The sequence below is a fragment of the Dipodomys spectabilis genome, unplaced genomic scaffold, assembly GCF_019054845.1.
Source record: "Dipodomys spectabilis isolate Male_0828 unplaced genomic scaffold, ASM1905484v1 ptg000145l, whole genome shotgun sequence".
In the NCBI taxonomy this organism is placed as follows: Eukaryota; Metazoa; Chordata; class Mammalia; order Rodentia; family Heteromyidae; genus Dipodomys; species Dipodomys spectabilis.
Genome location: NW_024870822.1, coordinates 6135543 through 6155298, shown reverse-complemented (window position 1 = coordinate 6155298; position 19756 = coordinate 6135543). Strand labels below are relative to the sequence as shown.

Below are 19756 nucleotides of genomic sequence, written 5' to 3'. Positions count from 1 at the left end.
TATATGTAACACTTTGTACCAAATTGTTTCACTGGCCTTGTAACATTCCTCACCCTTGTCAGTGGACTGCCATTCCACCAATAGCTTTAAAACTAGAGTACTAAGGAAAAAAAGATTCTGAAAAAAAGATTCTACACTGGAATTATGGGTCTGGAAGACAGCTATCTACTAAGATAGCCTCTACCAAAGACACACAGAATAAGATCTAGGTTAGAGTTCAATAATTATGACCGACAGGCCAAGTCTAGTCAATTACTTCCTTTTATACAACATGTGAGAAAAAAATTATATTTACATTGTGGCACTGGTAGCTCATATTTGTAATGATAGCTCTTCAAGAGACTGAGTTCTGAAAATTGCAGGGGGGTGTTTTGTTTTGTTTGCTTTTGCCATGCCTGAGGTTTGAATTCAGGGCCTGGGAGCTGTTCCTGAGCCTCTTTGTGCTCAAAGCTAACACTATACCACTTGAGGCACTTCCAGCTTTTTCTTTGTTTTTTGTTTTTGTTTTTTTTTTTGGGTCCGGTCGTGGGGCCTGAACTCTGGGCCTGGGCGCTGTCCCTCAGCTCTTCAGCTCAAGGCTAGCACTCTACCACTTGAGCCACAGTGCCACTTCCGGCTTTTTTCTTTTTGCTTATGTGGTGCTGAGGAATCGAACCAAGGGCCTCAGGCATGCAAGGCAAGTGCTCTACCACTGGGCCACCTTCCCAGCCCACTTCCAGCTTTTTCTTAGTAGTTTGCTGGAGATAAACAGATCTGAGCTTCCTGAGTAGCTAGGATTATAGGCATATGCCACTGGCACCCAGCTTTACAGGGTTTGTTTTGATTTTTTGTGCAGGACCTGGGGCTTGCACTCAAGTCCTGGGTGTTGTACCTGAGCTCTTTTGCTCAAGGCTAACACCCTATTACTGAAGCCAAAGCTCCACTTTTGGCTTTTTGGAAGTTAATTGGAGATTAACAGTCTATAGACTTTCCTGTCCAGGCTAGATTTGAACTGCAATCCTCAGATCTTACCCTCCTGAATATTTAGTATTACAGCTATGAGCCACCAGAGCCTGGCTTGAGAATCACAGTTTGAAGCCACCCTGGGCAGACAAATCTGAGAGGCCTTTATTTCCAACTAACCAGCAAGAAGTCACAATGTCAGAGTGGATGTGTGGCTCAAGTAGTGGAATGCTAGCTGTGAGTGAAAAAAGTTGAGAGAGTGGGAGGCCTAGAATTCAAATCCCAGTAAAGGGAGGAAGAAAAGCTTTTTACATTTTTAAGTGGCTAAAGAGAAAAAAAATCAGGGCTGGGAATGTGGCTTAGTGGTAGAGTGATTGCCTAGCATGCATGAAGCCCTGGGTTCAAATCCTCAGTACCACATAAACAGAAAAACCTAGAAATGGTGATGTGGCTCAAGTGGTAGAGTGGTAGAGTGCTAACCTTGAGCAAAAGAAGCTCAAGGACAGTGCCCAAGCCCTGAGTTCAAGCCCCAGGACTGGCCAAAAAGAAGAAAGAAAAAAGAAAAAGAAAGAAAGAAATCAAAAGAGGAATAATATTTCAAAATTGTGTGAAAACTGAACTTTAGTGTCTGTAAAGTTTTATTAGAATATACATGCACTTATTCATGTAAGTACTGCCCATGGCGGCTTTCACACTACAACAGAATTAGGTAGAGATCATATGGTCCACAAAGCTTACGTACTTACATATGGCTCTTTACAGAAAAAAACATGCTGATCTTTCATCTAAATGAGCAGAACTACTAGTTGTGATACTTTGATTGTCCCTTACTTTCCTTAATACTTTATTTCCTCTCTGTTAACACTCAAGAACCTTGTGCAGCCCTTAGCTGCACCACTTGAGGTAAATTTGATTTGGTGATCACCTCTGTTCTCTTGGTTTGAGTATTTGGTTACTGACTTATAAGTGATGTACACCCCTAAATATGTTACCAGGCTTCTATATTCAAACATTCTAATGTGTAACTTCTAGAGTCATACCTTTTTTTGGTGGTAGTACTGGGAGTTGAAATCAAGGCCTTGTGCTTGCTAGGCAGTACCTTTTTGCTTTATTTTGGGGACAGGCTCTCACATTTTTGCCAGGGCCAGGACTATAAGCCTCTAATTTATACTTCCTAGATAGCTGTGATCAAAGGTCAATACCACCACACCCAGCAATTGGCTAAAATGAGGTTCTGACTAATTTTTTTTTGGGGGGGGCGGTGGAGGGTCTGAGCTAACTTTGAAAATGATACTCCCAATTTCCACCTCCCAGGTAGCTTGGTTTTAGGTGTGAGCCAACATCCCTGGCTACTAGTATTAAATACCATTGTACAGGCACTATCCGATAAGGTGATCCAATAAATAATAATAAAGTAGGAAATAACCATCACCGTATTACATAGTTAAGATAAACAGTCATCATCAAAGATAACCATATATATTATCATGATTTTCATAAAGCATAAAGTAGTATAGATTTTGACTTATCACAACTTAAATAATAAAGGTTCTTCTGCCAACTGAAGCAAAAGCAGAAGAGAAGGAATGAAAACTGCAACCACAGTTGAAGTTAGGGAAATGAACCCTAAGATATGTATTCAAATGTTTTTTTCTTTCATACAATTGTTTCTAACACATTTATAAGATTATTTCTTTGTTGTTTTGTATGTCCTTCCCCCACGGTATAACCCCTGCTTTCACTGTATTTGATATTGTTATAATTTGTGGAGGGGAAAGGAAAAAACAAATAGTTTAAATAGGAATACAGGTGGACCCAGTGCAACAATGAGACGTACAAGTCGTTATGTCAAAAACGAACTTTACAACTTTGGGGGGGGAGGGTTAGGTGGGGGTGTGGGGGGAGGATGGGATGGGAAGGGGAAACAAAGGAGGAGGCTACAATGCTTGATAAGAAATGTACTCATTATCTTGCCCATGTAATTGTAACCCCTCTGTACAGTATTTTCACAATAAAAAATAAATTAAAAAAAGAAAACTGCAACCACCTATATCAACAGAATTATCAGTAATAAGAACTGAGAATACTTATATCAATATGGCTTAGTTTTTTGTTGTTGTTCAAGGGAACATTTGTTCAGTAAATACCATTTATTGAATAATCTATCCTTCCTCACTGATTTGAAAAACACATATATCATTCACTAAACTATTTTATGTATTTGGATCTATTATGTTCTATTGAACATGACAATTCATGAATGTGACCAACTTGTTTTTATTTCTATAGCTTTACAATATTAAGTATGACTATATCACCTTATTTTTTTTTCAAAACTATCCCAAACATTCTTGTATGTTTATTTACACATGAAACTTACAATCAGCCTAAGTCCGAACAGGCCTTTAGTATTTTTTACTTGGGTTATGGTTAACTTGGAATTAAAATAACTTTATACTATTAATTCTCACTCACCAAAAAACAAGATATAGAAGCATGATTCAAGCAATAGAGTACCTACATCACAAGCACAGGCCCTGAGTTCAATTACAGTACTGGGGAAAAAATATACACACACACACACACACACACACACACACACACACACACACACACACACACACACACAGTGCACACCTGTAGTCTCAGCTACTCAAAAGCTGAGGTAAAGAGCACATAAGCCCAGAAGTCCAAGAGCAAGACATACATCTCAAAGCAAACAAATAATCAAAATTGAAAAGAAGAGAAGGAAGATGGGACAATACTTGTGTGTATGTGCACATGTGCACCATGTCCATATTCTGTACGATCTTGTGAGTCTCTCTGGCCCCCCAAATTCTAACAACTTCTAGTTAGTTTTAAATTATGCCATTTGAATTCATAGTCAAATATGTTACCCTTAAATTCCTGTTTAAATATTTAAAGAAGGAACTATCATTAACTTTTTAACTATCAATATTAACCTTTCACTTTTTAGTTTAGTGCATGAATGCTTTAATATATTAAGTTGGAGAAAATCAGACCTGATGTTATTTTTTCCTATTTGACTGCATCATATAACAATACTCGTTCTAGTGCTGAGGTCTCACTGCTTTCAAATTGTTCTCATTCTTCTGTAACACTACTATGTTTTTTATTTGCAAAATACAAGTTTTCAGAGTTATCCTCAGTGTAATATCAGAAAGACTAAATAAAGCCAGCCTCAGTGGCTCATACCTGTAATCCTAGCTACTTAGGAGGCTGAGATATAGCAAATAAGAATTCAAAACCGTATCAAAATATAAATGCACATGACTCATCTCCAATTAATCAGCAAAATATCAGGCTACACATTTAGCTCGTGATAGAGCACCAGCTTTGAATAAACAAGCTGAGCAAGATCCTGAGGCACCAAGTTATTTTACCTGACTGATGAAATAAGCAACTAAATGAATAAATAAATAGCCTGAACAAAACTTTTACTCTCAGTTTTATGAAAACCCAAATATCAAAAACAACTTTAGTTGGAATTGTCCTGAAGTTTTGTTTCAAGTAATGTACTACTCTTGGATATATTTAGGAAATTTAAAATTTTCATTTTAGCAATAACTAGTATACATTATAAATGGATGCTAAAAATGCCAATTGAGGGGGAAAACACTCACCTTTTGCCATTTAAGTTCTTGTGTTTCCATAATAATTTTACCAATCTGTTTTTCATATTGGATTTCAGCCTCCTAAATCAAGAAAAGAAAAGTGCTATGAAAATTAGAATCTCAAGCCAGCATGTTGTGTCATGCCTATAATCCTAGCTACTCAGCAAGCTGAGATCTGAGGATTGCAGTTCAAAGCCAGCCCCGGCAGGAAAGTTCATGAGACTCCTATCTCCAATTAACCACCAGAAAACCAGAAGTGGTGCTGTGGCTCAAGTGACAGAGTGCTCGCCTTGAGCTAAAGAGCTGAGGGACAGTGCCCAGGCCCAGAGTTCAAGCCCCATGACTAACCAACAAAAGAAAATTAGAATCTCAAGACATTCATTTCCAGCTCTTTCTAGAGAAAAAGAAACTATCTTCTCACAACCATTTTTTTTAAAGCTGGAAAATTGCAAATTAAATGAAAGTTCTTACATGAGCTACTTTAAGACCATGGATCAGAGGCTTGGAAGGTGGCTCAGTGGTAGAGTGCATGCCTTGCATGCATGAGGCCCTGGGTTCAATTTTTCAGCACCACATAAGCAGAAAAACCATGAAGTAGCGCTGAGGCTCAATGGTAGAGCACTAGCCTTGAGCTGAGAGCTGAGGGACAGCGCCCAGGCCTACAGATCAGGCCCCACAACTGATCAAAAAAAATAGGATCCATGGTTGCCAGGACCACTTCTAAGACCAGCCACAGATATACCTACAGATCTGCACCTGCCTAAGGAATGCTAAAGAACCCTTCCAAAAGATAACCCTAGACTGCAAAGGCATTGACAAGGTGCTGATAAAGTTCCTATGATCAGCTTCACTGGGGCCACATGATAACAGGCCATTTGTCCAGCAAAGCAGAGTTCTCACCAACTGTGCATGAACTGGGAACAAGGATAATGACCCTATAATGACTTTTGACCATACAATTCCCAGATTCTTACTTTAAGACTGCCCAATCTCTATGAGGAACATGTACAAATTCATCCCAGAAAGTCTCAACAAATGTAGGCATGCACAATGTGTTTGTGCATGAAAGCACTGACTAAAAATCACTAGACTAGTTTAGGATACACAAGGAGAGGAAAAAAGCAAGCTACAGGAAAGCAACAAAATGACAAGAAACACGACATATTTCTCCATAGTAGCTAAACATCATGGACTCAACTTCCAAACTAAAAAAAGCAAGCCCCACTTGTCAATCAACCTGTTCATTCAAATAAAGGATGGACTACCATAGCTCTACCAAACAAACCACACACTTTTTCTGAGCTGCCTACAAAAAGCACTTTCCCACAGCCCATTATTGTAGTCTCACAGGGCATACATTCCCTTTCAATATATCTATATATTCCTTTATCCTGCTCAATTCCTTATTTGGAACACAAAAGACTTGGAACCAAGATCCAGATAGGGGACTCCCTTTCTTCAAACATTCACCTGGTAACACAGACATAGTTGAAAAGCTGGGTAGTTGGCAACAACTACCCAGGGGTCCAATCAACAGGCATCACTGAACACTCTTAACGCAACAGATCTGTCTTCCTTGTCTCCTCTAAGAAACAAAAGCTTTAATGTTCAGGGGGAAGTCCAATACAAATCATAACCTCACTATACTTCTGGAAACCTACTGCAACTGAGAGGAGAAAACCAAGAAAACAAAATTACAGCTGGCAGAAATTCATGCTATGCCCAGCACTGTATCTAAAAGAGGGATCAGAACAGTTGGGAAGATCTCATCCTAAGACTCAGGTTCAGCTAAGACTAAGGACTAATAGCAGTATCACAGAATGTCCTCCTCCCATCTGTTACTACCACCGCACTAACAATTAAAAAGAGGGGGTTAGGAAGTTGGTTCAGTGGTAGAGTGCTTGCCTCTCATGCATGAGGCCCTGGGTTCGATTCCTCAGCACCACATAAGCAGAAAAAGCCAGAAGTGGTGCAAAGGCTTAAGTGGTAGGGTGCTAGCTTTGAGCTGAAAAGCTAGGGACAGCGCCCAGACACAATTCAGGCCCCACCGCCTATTAAAAAATACATAAATAAAAAGAACGTGGAGCCCAGTGCTGGTGGCTCATGCCTTAATCCTAGCTACTCAGGAGTCTGAGATCTGAAGATCACGGTTCAAAGCCAGCCCGGGCAGGAAAGTCCTTGAAACTCTTATCTCCAATAAACCACCAGAAAACTGAAAGTGGTGCTGTGGCTCAAGTGGTAGAGCACTAGCCTTGAGCTGAAGAGGGATAGCGCCCAGGCCCAGAGTTCAAGCCCCAAGACTGACAAAAAAAAAAAAATGGACATTATATTGAGAGACCTGCAAAGACAGTCTCTGTAGGAAGCAGAATGAAAGGAAGACACAAAGATATGTGGGGAGGCAGAAAGCCAGCAAGAAGCAGCCATTTGGAAACATCCTCTGGTTTTGTTTAAAATAATATACTCTTGAACCAGTTGCCTATAATGCTAGCTACTGAGGAAGCTGAGATCTAATGATAGTGGTTCTAAGCCAGCCCAGGCAGGAAAATCCATGAGACTTTTATTTCCAATTAACCACGGAAAACTGGAAGTGGTATTGTGGCTCCAAGTGGTAGAGTGAAAAAGCTCAAGAACAGAACCTAGGCCCTGAGTTCAAGCCCCATGATCCACAATCATCATCATCATCTTTTTTTTTTGGTCAGTTGTGGGGCTTGAACTCTGGGCCTGAACACTATCCCTGAGCTCTTCAGCTCAAGGCTACTTCTCTTCCACATCATCAACTCTTGAATTGGCCAACACCATATACATAAGATAGCATTAGAAAAATCGGAAGCTTCTGATGAAAATCTCAATATGTAGAGTTGAAAACTGCCTGTCTGAGTGTTAAAAATGTGCCTCAAAATACCTAGAGCCTTTATGTGAAGACCAGAAGGTCTCCTGTAGATATTTAAGGATATCTTGATCAAATCTCAGCCTGACCATTCAACTAGTAAATGGCAACTTTAGTAGTCACATATGACAAAGACTACAGACTTAACAAATAGTTCAGAAAAGTTTTTAAACAAATGACAGTAAGGAACAACCCTAGAGTGGAGCAAAATTTAGTTTTCAGTGTTTCTGAATGCGCAAGAATTTCATTCTCAACAAAAGAAAACTCATATGGCATGCAAAGGCGTAAATCCATCTACTAGGAAAAAAAATTAGGACAGAAATCCATGAGGCAAGAAAATCCATGAGAGTCTTATCTTCAATTAAGCACCAGAAAACTGGAGGTGGCACTGTGGCTTAAAGTGGTAGAGTGCTAGCCTTGACCAAAAAGTTCAGCTACAGTGCCCAGGCCCTGAGTTCAAGCCCTGACTGGCCCCCCAAAAAATATGTATATGTGTGTATTCATATATATATATATACATATATATATATATAGGAAGCTGTTCTCAAGTAAGTCCACATACTAAATTCATTACACAAAGACTTTTTAAATCAATTATTTAAATATGCTCCAAGAAAAAGTATATACAAAAAATACCTCAGTCATTAAAAAGGCATTAAGAGAATGTCTTTTTAAAAAACTTTTTACTTATTTGTCAATTATAAACAACTTAAACAATTTAAATAGACAAAACCCACAAACTTCCTAAATTTCACTAAAATAATATAAACAATCCAAATACCTTTACGACCACTAAAGAAGTTGATTTTGTAACTAAAAACTCCCTCATATAATATTTCACTGAAAAATTCTACCAAATATCTAAAGAATGAATGTTACTTTACCAAGTCTCTTCTAGAAAAAGAGAGAAACAAACACACTACCTTCCTTTAAGGGGTTCACATTATGCCAAACCAAAGATACAAGAAAAAGAGAAGTATCATACAAATTTTAATGTAAGTCTTTTTTTCTTCAACAGGTGAGATTGTATAATCTGGACTTGCAACACAGGGTTGGGGAAGAAGAAGATGAGGACACAGGTACACTGAATTAGTACTGAAAAACCTAAGTGGTCCCATTTGGAGTTTCTAAATAAAGTCTCACAAAGTCAAATATATTGGCTAAGACAAGGTTTTATCCATAATCTCTGAGAAAGAATTCATTCCCAAATTCATATAGGTCAATAACTGAATTTACTTTTTCATAAAGCTAAAGTCCCTGTTTCCCTTAGAGCCTTCCCCAGGGGCTTGACTTTGCTGCTCCATGAAGCCCACAGGAAGAGGTGATCAAGCCCCACTCGATCTTTCAGACTCTTTGACTTTAATATAAGTCTTTAAGGACACTAACAAACATAATCCACCAGTGATTCAACAATATAACTGTTTAAATCAGTCAGTGAAGTTTACTCATATCAATAAGCTAAAGAAGAAAAATATCAATTGATACAGAAAGAAGTTTTGACAAAGCTAAACATCCATTCATGATTTTTAAAGTTCTCAGCAAGGTAGGAAAGGAGGAAAGTACCTTTACTTTTGCAAAGACATTTAGAAAATCCTTACAGGGCTGGGAAGGTGGCTCAGTGGTAGAGCACTTGCCTTGCATGCCTGAGGCCATGGGTTCGATTCCTCAGCACCACATAAGCAAAAAGAAAAAAGCCGGAAGTGGCGCTATGGCTCAAGTGGTAGAGTGCTAGGCCTTGAGCTGAAGAGCTGAGGGACAGTGCCCAGGCCCAGAGTTCAGGCCCCATGACCGGACCCCCCCACCCAAAAAAAAAGAAAAAAATAAAAAACCCTTACATTAACAATGTTGAAAAACTGAATGTTTTATTTCAATCAAGAAGATACAGGGATGTCTACTCTCATTGCTCCTGTTCAATACAATACTGAAAGTTTAGTCACTGCAACAGCCATAAGTAAAAACAAACAAAAAAAGATTAGAACAGAAGAAAAAACTGTCTATTTGCTGATAAATGTCTATACATAATCCTAAGAAATATACACAAAAAAAGTCTCCTAGAATTAGTGAGTTCAGCAAGATTTAGTGCCCAAGTCTCTATTTATTTGGCTTTCTTAGTTTTTTGAGACAGGGTCTTTCTACATATCCCAAGATGGCCTCAAACTTACAACTTCCTTGCCTTGGATTTCTCAGTGCTGGGATTACAGATGTGCATCACCACATGAGTCCCAACATAACTTCACTTGACTCTTACATTTCACAACAATCCGGTAAAGTATGTTTTTGTTCATTAAATCAGTTCAGAGATCAGTAGAAGGGCTTCAGGGCAGGTACCTTCTCTAACCTATCCATTGTGTAATACATCAGAAATTGCTTGTGGACAAATAAGATTAGCTTGAAAAAATAATGATCTTTGTTCTTGAAATGTACACATCTGATAAATACCTTGTGATCAGGTAACTACTGTGAGTCATTTGGCCACATACTTTCACTAGTGAGAAGTCTCCCATCAGTCTTCAATCACCCATATTTTATATAAACCACCACTAAAACAGTCTTCAGAGAAGATGGTCCTTCAGAGAAGATGGTTCTCCATCTTCCAATCAGCTTGCTGATCATAATGAATTTTTTTCTCTGCTACCACCTTGCCTCTCAAGTAACTGGCTTCTAATTGCTTCCCTCATGGATGCATAGAGCAACCCTTTTTTTGAGGTACAAACAATATATAAGGTCAATACACAAAAAATATTAGTCACATTTCTTAATATTAATGATGAACACAAAGAAAACAAAATTTAAAATACAATTTATGGCCAGGAGCCAGAAATTCACACTTGTAATCCTAGCAATTTAGGAGGCCAAGAGCTGAGGATTGTGGTGCAAAGCCAGCCCAGGAAGGAAAGTCTGAGACTCTTATCTCCAGTTAACCAACAAAAAGCCAGAAGTAGAGCTGTGGCACAAATGGTAGAGCGCTAACTTTGAGCAAAACGAAGCTCAGGGGCATCTGGGTTGGTTCCATATCCATTATTTACCATATGGTAAATAATGCTGCAATAAACATAGTTGTGCTAGTAGCTTTAGTATGGTCTTGTGATCATTTGGGTAAATGCCCAAAAGTGGGATTGCTGGGTCATAGGGGAGCTCTACATGAAGTCTTTTGAGGAACTTCCATACTACTTTCCAAAGTGGTTGAACAAGTTTACACTCCCATCAACAATGCAGTAAGATTCCCTTCTGTCCACATCCCCTCCAGCATCTGTTGTTATTAGAGTTCTTGATTATAGCCATTCTAACTGGGGTGAGGTGGTATCTCAATGTTGTTTTGACTTGTATTTCTTTTGTGCTAGGGAGGTTGAGCATTTCTTCATGTGTCTATTGGTCATCCTTCTTTCCTCTTCAGAGAAGTTTCTCTTTAAGTCTTTAGCCCAGTTATTTATTGGGCAGTTGTTTCTTTAAGGATTTGTTGTTGGGGGATTTAATTTTTTGAGTTCCAGGTATTATTTTAGATATGAGATCCTTGTCCGTTGTATGGCTAGTGAAGATCTTCTCCCAATCCGTGGGCTTTCTATTGATGTTGCTAGCTATGTCCTTTGCCATGCAGTAGATGAATGGATCAAGAAAATGTGGTGTATATATACACAATGGAATTCCATGCCTCCACCAGAAAAATGACATTGCCCCATTTGTTGGAAATGGAAAGACTGGGAAAAAATTATATTAAGTGAAGTAAGCCAGGCCCAAAGAAACATAGGTCCCATGGTTTCCCTTATTTGCAATAACTAGTATATGTTTGAGACAAGCAGAAATGGTCAGATAAGTTGATGTTAGATGAAATGAACCCCAAGATAAGGATTCAAATGTTTTTTCTTTCTTGTGATTGTTTCTAACATATAAGATGATTTCTTTGTTGCTTTGTATGTCCCTCCCTCACGGTATAACCCATTTTCACTGTATTTGATGTTGGTATAATTTGTGGAGGGGAAGGGAAAAAACAAATTGTTTTAATAGGGATACAGGTGGACCCATTGAAACAATGAGATTATAAGAGGTTATATCAAAAAACAAACTTTACAACTTTGGCAGGGGGAGAGGGGGATTCAGTGAAGGAGGGAGATGGGAAGGGATGGGAAGGGGAAACAAAGGAGGAGACAACAATGCTTGATAAGAAATGTACTCATTGCCTTGCCAATGTAATTGTAACCCCTCTGTATGGTATTTTCACAATAAAATAAAAAAGAAAAGAAAAGGAATCCATAAAATCATAAAAAAAGAAGCTCAGGAACAGTGCCCAGGCCCTGTTCAAGCCCCAGGACCAGCACATACATACATACATAAACAGAGCAATTCTAGGATTATTTCAGTGGCTTACTCAACAATAGCATCAAAAGGTATGACTATGTCCCATCTTTTCATATTGCCATTATCAAAGTAATTTTCCTTAGTCTTTCCACACACTTTATGGTTAGAAAACAGCTCTCACAACTAAGCATTAATGACAGATAGGAGAGAAACTTATAGCAGAAAAGTAAATCCTCTTAAAAGGATAATGAAAATCTTCCAGGAGCTTCCCAAAAGATATCCTCTAATATCTTATTGCCATAACTGGATTACTTACCCACCTCTAAATCAATCATTAGCTAGAAGGATACACTCAAGCTTCAAGACTAAGACCGGTAAGGATTTATTTGATTCACACTGGTGAGAGGCACCTCAAGGTTGTTTCAACTTAGAAGAAAACAGGAAAAACATAGCACTAGATACCAACAGTGTGTGCTACATGATAAGGGAGATTAGAATCTCTTACAGTACACCCATTATCAAAATCTATTTGCAGCAAGAAATCCAGGCCTATATTTTCAGCTGACCTGCCTGGGCAACCTAAAGAAATTCTTCTAAAAACAACAACAAAATGCAGAAAGAATGTGTGTATGCATGTATTTGTTCAAGGATATGAAGAAGGAAGTATAATAACACACATACATTCTCAAAGCACTTGAACTTAAAATAATGCAAGATCTGTTTTCACATATATCTTATTATGAATTTATGGTTGGTTGTTTGTTGCTAGAGTAGATTCTAAGATTTTATCATGACCCAGGTATTGTACAAAGCACTTTTTATGTATTTATTAACCATAAGATAAATTATAAAAATATATTCTTATTATTATTTTACAGATGAAGAAACTGAAGTGGCAAGATAATATATAATTTGCCTAATGTCACAACAGATAAACAAGCAAAGCCAATTTTTTAGTTTGGCTTGTCTTTTTCTTTTTTTGGAGGGGGGGGGTGTGGAGGGGAAAGGGAGGATTAGTACTGAGGCTTTAAGTTATTGCTTCTCACTCTTCTTGGCTTTTCCACAAAAGGCTAGCACTCTACCAGTCAAGCCATACCCCACTTCTAGGTTTTTATAGATTTTAATTGGAGATAAGAGTCTCTCAGATTTGTCTGCCTGAACTGGCTTTGAACCAGATCCTCAGATCTCTGTCTCTGAGGAGCTAGGATTGCAGCAGTGAGCCACCAGTGCTTGGCTGGTTTGTCTTTTGAGATGGGATCTTGCTATGTTGCCCAAGATAGTCTAAATGAGCTCTTCCCAAGTCAGCCTCCTGAATAACTGGTACAACAAGTGCACACCCTCACACCTGGCTCAAAAGCTCATATTTGGGCTTCCCTATCTCCAGAGTTTCTAGCATTGAATGATACTATCTTTAAAAGATTGTAGCTACAATAAAAGAGTTGTGTTATATTACTCACCTTCAAAAATCCCAGAATTCATTTGTCATATCCTACAAAAGTCAGATAACCATTCAAAATCATCTTACCTGTGTTAAATATATAAGCACATCCTATTTTTTTGATAGAATGCTTCAAGATAAAAACAAGAAATACTTGCATGAAAACCAGAAGAATTTAAGAACTGCTGGACTGGGAATCTGGCTGAGGTGGTAGAATGATTGCCTAACAAATTAAGGCTCTAATTTAAGCATTAGTACTGCCAAAAATAAAAATAAAAATGCTGTGGGCCAGGTATGGTGACGCACTCCTGAAATCCCAGCTACTCAAGAATAGAGATCAGAAAGATTGAGGCCAGCCCTCAAAAAAACTTAGTAAGACCCTCATCTCAACAAACAACCTGAGCATGGAGATATATCCTGTAAACATAGCTCCAAAGGCAGAATAGTGAAAAGGATCAAAATCCAAGGCCAATACTGGGCAAAATACACAAGGCCTAACCTAGCAAGACAACACCTAGGAAGTAGAAGGCCCTAAATTCAAAGCTCAGTGCCACCAAAAACAAAAAGAGTTGCTATGAACATTTCAATACTAATATTTTTCTGTATCAGAAATTGTCATAATATATTAAGTATGTATTGAGCTCAGGAATTTGTGATTACTAGACAAGTTCTTCACCAGTTGAGCTATGCCTCAGTTGGAAAAGATACTTTAAATAAATTTTTAAGCTATCCATGAATATTAAGTATATTTATCTTGAAAACTGTTTAATAAGACCAAGAAAGTATCTAGAAGAATGTGGTTTGTTTTTTTGTGTTTTTTTGTCGATCATGGGGCTTGAACTCTGGGCTTGGGCGCTATCCCTCAGCTCTTCAGCTCAAGGCGAGCACTCTACCACTTGAGTCACAGCGCCACTTCCAGTTTTCTAGTGGTTTTTTGAGTCTCATGGACTTTCATGCCTGGGCTGGCTTTGAACCACGATCCTCAGATCTCAGCCTCCTGAGTAGCTAGGATTAGCCCGGCTTGTGGCGGTTTTTTTTAGACAACATAAGAAAGTAAGTTGAGCCATTGTGTAGGAGATAAATCATAAGTTTGAAAAGGACAGTGAAAGTATCCATTGACAGTTTGGGCTTCTTGGAGATGTGTCTGCTGTATATACTATCTCCCTAAATCTGTTCAGGGTCAAGAACTGAAAAGGTCTGACCAATACACAGCCCATCTTGTAAAACTACAGCCTGAAGCAAGCACTTTAAAAAAAGCATGACACTTTCAAAAGGTTATAAAGAGTAAATAAACCATCAAATTACTCCTCTTTTATTGTTTTTGTAAAAACACTTAAATCCTTGTAGTCCTAAGGCATCTAATAAAAATAAACACTTTTAGGATTCTATATTCTGGGATACTTTATTGAACTTAGAGATGGGATTTTCTTGCTAAATTTAGTATTTTATTTTCTCAGTGACAATTTCTTAGGAATTATTAAAAAAAAACTTTTAAAAGCTGCTTGAAGAACAGATAGAAAATGAAAGATAAATAATATCTGAAGAAAGTATGACAAATTAAAATTCTACTATAGTAGAAGCACATACTAATGCTTTATGGCTAACACCAAATACCCATCAATTTTCCAGGTAGGATAAAAATATTTATCCTATGAATTATAATACTCATAAAGGGGTATGAATCTATTTATTAGTAATTCCTGTAATTTTATGAGGCACTGAATACTGTTTGTTCTTACACTACTAACTGCCCAGTTTTCCCTCATAATTTCCTTAGCAAATCATTGTTACTTTACCCAACACTCCATTGAATTTATTGTTTATTTAGAATTCAAAAATTTATTTCTATAAAATATTTTGCAAATTCAATGTGTCCTTTTTCTCAACTACAATAAAATTTTGTTTATAACTCTATTATGGAGCCAATGACTCACACCTGTAATCCTAGTACTCAGAAGGCTGTGAGATCTGAGTATCATTGTTCAAAGCCATCCTAGGAGAAAAAAAATCCAGTGAAACTCTTATCTCCAATTAACTACCACAAAACCAGAAGTGGCACTATCAAAGTGATAGAGAACTATTCTTGAGTGAAAAAGCAAGGAAACAGTGCCCAGGCCCTGAGTTCAAGCTTCAGGACTGGCAAAAATTTAACAAATACCAATAATAATTAACTACTTAATTAATTTTTTTTTTTTTTTTTTTTTTTTTTTGTCGGTCATGGGGCTTGAACTCTGTGCCTGGGCGCTGTCCCTCAGCTCTTCAGCTCAAGGCAAGTACTCTACCACTTGAGCTACAGCACCACTTCCGGTTTTCTGGTGGTTTATTGGAGATAGGAGTCTCACCGCCTTTCCTGCCCCGGGCTGGCTTTGAACCGAGATCCTCAGATCTCATCCTCCTGAGTAGCTAGGATTACAGGCGTGAGCCACCAGCGCCCAGCTTACTTAATTAAATTTTAATTCTCTTATAGACTGAGAAAATTTGTAAAAAGTTATGAGTGGATAAAATGAATGGATAATAGTCTCAACTCTTCACCATAGAATCTTTAATTACAGTGTAACACTATAAAATACTGTACTAGAAACCTATTTGTTTAAAAACCTTCAAGCCACTTTCAATTTTTAAATCTAAAAGATGTCAAGTTGAAATATGGATTTCTAATTTCTTTTCATTAGGTCACAGGACCTCCAATTCAACATAATTCAACCACACTACATAATTATTATGCACTAATAAAAGCTGTTGCATCTCAGAGATCAAGGATAGTTTGGATTAGAAAGAGTCTGGGAAGCAACAATATGCAGTCCTCTTACCTATATGGATTGAAGGCTAAAAAATTAATTTTATACTTCATTCTCTATTTTATATTGTAAGAAAAATATATAAACAAATATTATTAAGTTTAATAACAGGCATATTAAAGTAATTTGCAATTTATTTGAAAATGTATCAGAAAAACAAACTCAATGCCAGATGGATATATTATCTGAGTGCACAACAGAACCTAGATGGTAGGTACATTCAATTTCTAGTGCTGTAACAAATTATAGCATTATTCTCTATAGATGAAAAGGCCAGAAGGCTGAGGGATACAGATCTTCTGGAACCTCTGGGGAAGAATCTATTTCCTTTCCTCTTTCAGCATCACATTCATACATTTTCTAACATGTAGTGTAGTGCTTTCCTCCACCTTCAAAGCCAACAGCGTAACATCTTCAAATCTATTTCTCTTACGGTAATCCCTACTTTCATCACCATATCTATTTCTTTGACTCTGAGTCTCTTGATACCTCTTATAAGAACCTCTTTTGAAAAACTACTCAGGTAGGAGGCTGTGGCAAGAGGATAACAAGTCTGAAGCTAGGCTGGGTTAAAAGCAAGATCCTGATTCAAAACAAAACAAAACAAAACAAAAAACCACACCTTTGTGATTACACTGCACATATAGAAATACAACATGATCTCTCCATCTCAAAATCCCTAATCACAACTGTAGTCTGTTTTGTCATATAAGCTAATATATTTTCATGTTCTCAGGACTAAGAGTATGGATATTCTTTGTTCCATTAGTATATACCAAGCTATATATTATATTCATATAGTAGATATATAAGTATTCATTTTCAACTGTTTTTAAACTATTGTGTATATTTGAAATTTTCTTAATTTGAAAAAAATTAAAGTCTAGCAAAACAGATGAAATATTGCCATCTGAATAAACATGAAAAATAAAAATTGCTTTCTTCCAATAAAAGGCAGAAAAAATTCCCATTTCCTCATCATTGAAATTTCATTGGAAGTAGTATATATACTTACATTTATTCAAAAGACTATTCCTACTCTTAAGTCCAGTTTTTAGGAGCATTCAAAAAATAGCTCTCCTGGGCTGGGAAGGTAGCTCAGTGGTAGAGCGCTTGCCTTGCATGCATGAGGCCCTGGGTTCGATTCCTCAGCACCACATAAGCAAACAGAAAAAAGCCAGAAGTGGCACTGTGGCTCAAGTGGCAGAGTGCTAGCCTTGAGCTGAAGAGCTGAGGGACAGCGCCCAGGCCCAGAGTTCAGGCCCCACGACCAGACCTTAAAAAAAAAAAAAAAATAGCTCTCCTGCTGAAACCAACACTCTTGATTTTTTTTTTTTAAAGAGAAGGTCTCTCTATATACTCCAAGGTAGCCTCAAACTCAAAATCCTCAGGCCTCAGCCTCTAATTGCTAGAATTACAGGTACACACTATCACACTCAGACCATCTTTTACAATTTTAAACAATATATATTCCAGAGTTGTCTCTTTAAAACATAAGGGGCCAGGTGCCAGTAGCTCACGCCTTTAATCCTAGCTACTCAGGAGGCTGAGATCTGAGGATCATAGTTCAAAGCCAGCCTGAGCAGGAAAGTCCGTGAGACTCTTATTCCAATAAACCACTAGAAAACCAGAAGTGGTGCTGTGGCTCAAGTGGTAGAGTGCTTGCCTTGAGCTGAAGAGCACAGGGACAGCGCCCAGGTCCAGAGATCAAGCCTCATGACCGACAAAAAATAAATAAATAAATAAAACATAAGGGAATTGTGTGTGTGTGTGTGTGTGTGTGCGCGCGCGCGCTAGACCTAGGGCTTGAACTCAGGTTCAAGTTGTTGTCTCTGAACCTCTTTTTGCTCAAGGATAGCACCTTACCACTTGAGCCAGAGCTCCATTTCAGGTTTTTTTGGTTGGGGGGTACTTTATTAGAGATAAGAGTCTCAAGGATTTTCCTGTCTGGGCTGGCTTTGAACCATGATCCTTAGATTTCATCCTCCTGAGTAGCTAGGATTATGTATAAGCGACACCAGCACCCAGCTTAACATAAAGGAATTTTATTGCTTGAACTCAGAATATTTATAATATACATTTACTTTGTTGTTTAACCAATGCTGCTTTGTTTAATCACTTCAAAGGCACCTATCTTATAACTTAATAAAAATGTAATATCCCCAAGAGTAGTTATTTTTAATCAACCATGGTATCTAATGCATGTGTAAGACACAATAATGAAACCTCTTTAAACAATTAACATTTTAACAACAACAAAAGAATATTAGGAATTTGAAACATTTCATGTCTGAAGTGTTGACATTAGTGGGAGGGGGAAGACAAATGAAGAAAGGGAGGGAGGATGAATATAGACAAAATACTTTAAATATGTGTGTAAAAATGGAACATGGCAACTTGATGAGACTGGTTTAGGGAGGGAAAGGAGGGAGAATGGTTACAGGGATGATTATGATCAGAAGGCACTATATACATAAATGGACTTGTTAAAATGAAACCCCCTTGTACAACTCATTCATGTCAATAAAAAAAAAAACAGCTTACCCTCCTCATTCGCAATTCTTCTAATGCTTCCAGTAAACTTGTTTTAAAATCTAAGAGCTGAATAGAAACCATTGTCTCTGAAGAACTTTGAAGTGTAAAGATAGATGATGATTCAGAATTGAAATTGTTCTCCATATTAACATTTCCTGTAATATAAAAGGTTTCAAATGAAAAAAATCATGTTTTTCAAGTAGATAGCATAAAAAACTAACAAGCTGTATCTCATGATCCCCCCCCAAGATAAACACTGAATAAGTTTTGTATTACTCCTATCCAATGCCCCCCCCTTCTCTCTTTCTCTCTCTCATTTGGCAGCAATAGTCTATTCTATATACCTAAATAGCCCTGGAGACTGTATTTCAGCCTTTAAAACAAGTCTTCCAAAGGCTGGGTTCTAAATATTACTATCAAGGGTTGAGCCCTCACTAGTTGATTCATGAAAGACAAATACACATTCTCTTCCTAAAATTTGTCTTGTCATAGCTATTTTGCAAGGATTAAATGAACATTAACTCATAATAATGCAATCTTCAATAAAAAGGCCTCACACAGAAGCCCCTTCATTGTCATATCTATTCCCTTCCCCTAATCTTAAACCCTAGCAAATTTCAAATGAATTGGTTAAGGAAAGTTGTATTATGTTGGGTGATAATTTTAAAACCCTCAACTTATTAAAACAGTTTGAAATGAAGACATTAGTAATGTTTATAAGAACCTTGCAGAAACAAACAAAAATTTCTTCCTGAGGGCTAAGAAGGTGGCTCAGTGGTAGAGTGCTTGCCTTGCAAGCATGAGGCCCTGGGTTCAATTCCTCAGCACCACATAAGCAGAAAAAAGCCAGAAGTGGTGCTGTGGCTCAGGTCGAAGAGTGCTAGCCTTGAGCTGAAAGCTGAGAGACAGTGCCCAGACCCAGAGTTCAGGCCCCACGACCAAAAAAAAAAATTTCTTTTTAAATTTCTTCCAGAATAATGTAATTTTATCCCAAGTACTCAATAAATTTTCAGAAATAAATTTTCAGAAAAAAAGAAACAGCACACAAATGTTAAGAGGCATGGAAATCCATGTGGTATTATTAGAGCCAATTGAAAAGCATATGGATGGGGCTGGGGCTCAGTGGTAGAGCGCTTGCCTTGCATGCCTGAGGCCCTGAGTTCGACTCCTCAGCACCACATAAGCAAAAAGAAAAAAGCCGGAAGTGGCCCTGTGGCTCAAGTGGTAG

The 19756-nt window shown here is 37.8% G+C and overlaps 1 protein-coding gene across 1 annotated transcript in view; it reads right to left on the bottom strand.

Moving 5' to 3' along the window:
- Ccdc73 (coiled-coil domain containing 73) overlaps positions 1-18672 on the bottom strand; it is a 104073-nt gene extending 85401 nt beyond the window's left edge. The window contains exons 1-2 of the mRNA XM_042691502.1: positions 18538-18672; positions 4587-4658 (exon numbers count right to left, since the gene is read on the bottom strand). Of these exons, the coding sequence (XP_042547436.1) occupies positions 4587-4658; positions 18538-18672 (207 nt within the window). The remainder of the gene's footprint in view (positions 1-4586; positions 4659-18537) is intronic.
- Positions 18673-19756: the final 1084 nt, after the last annotated feature.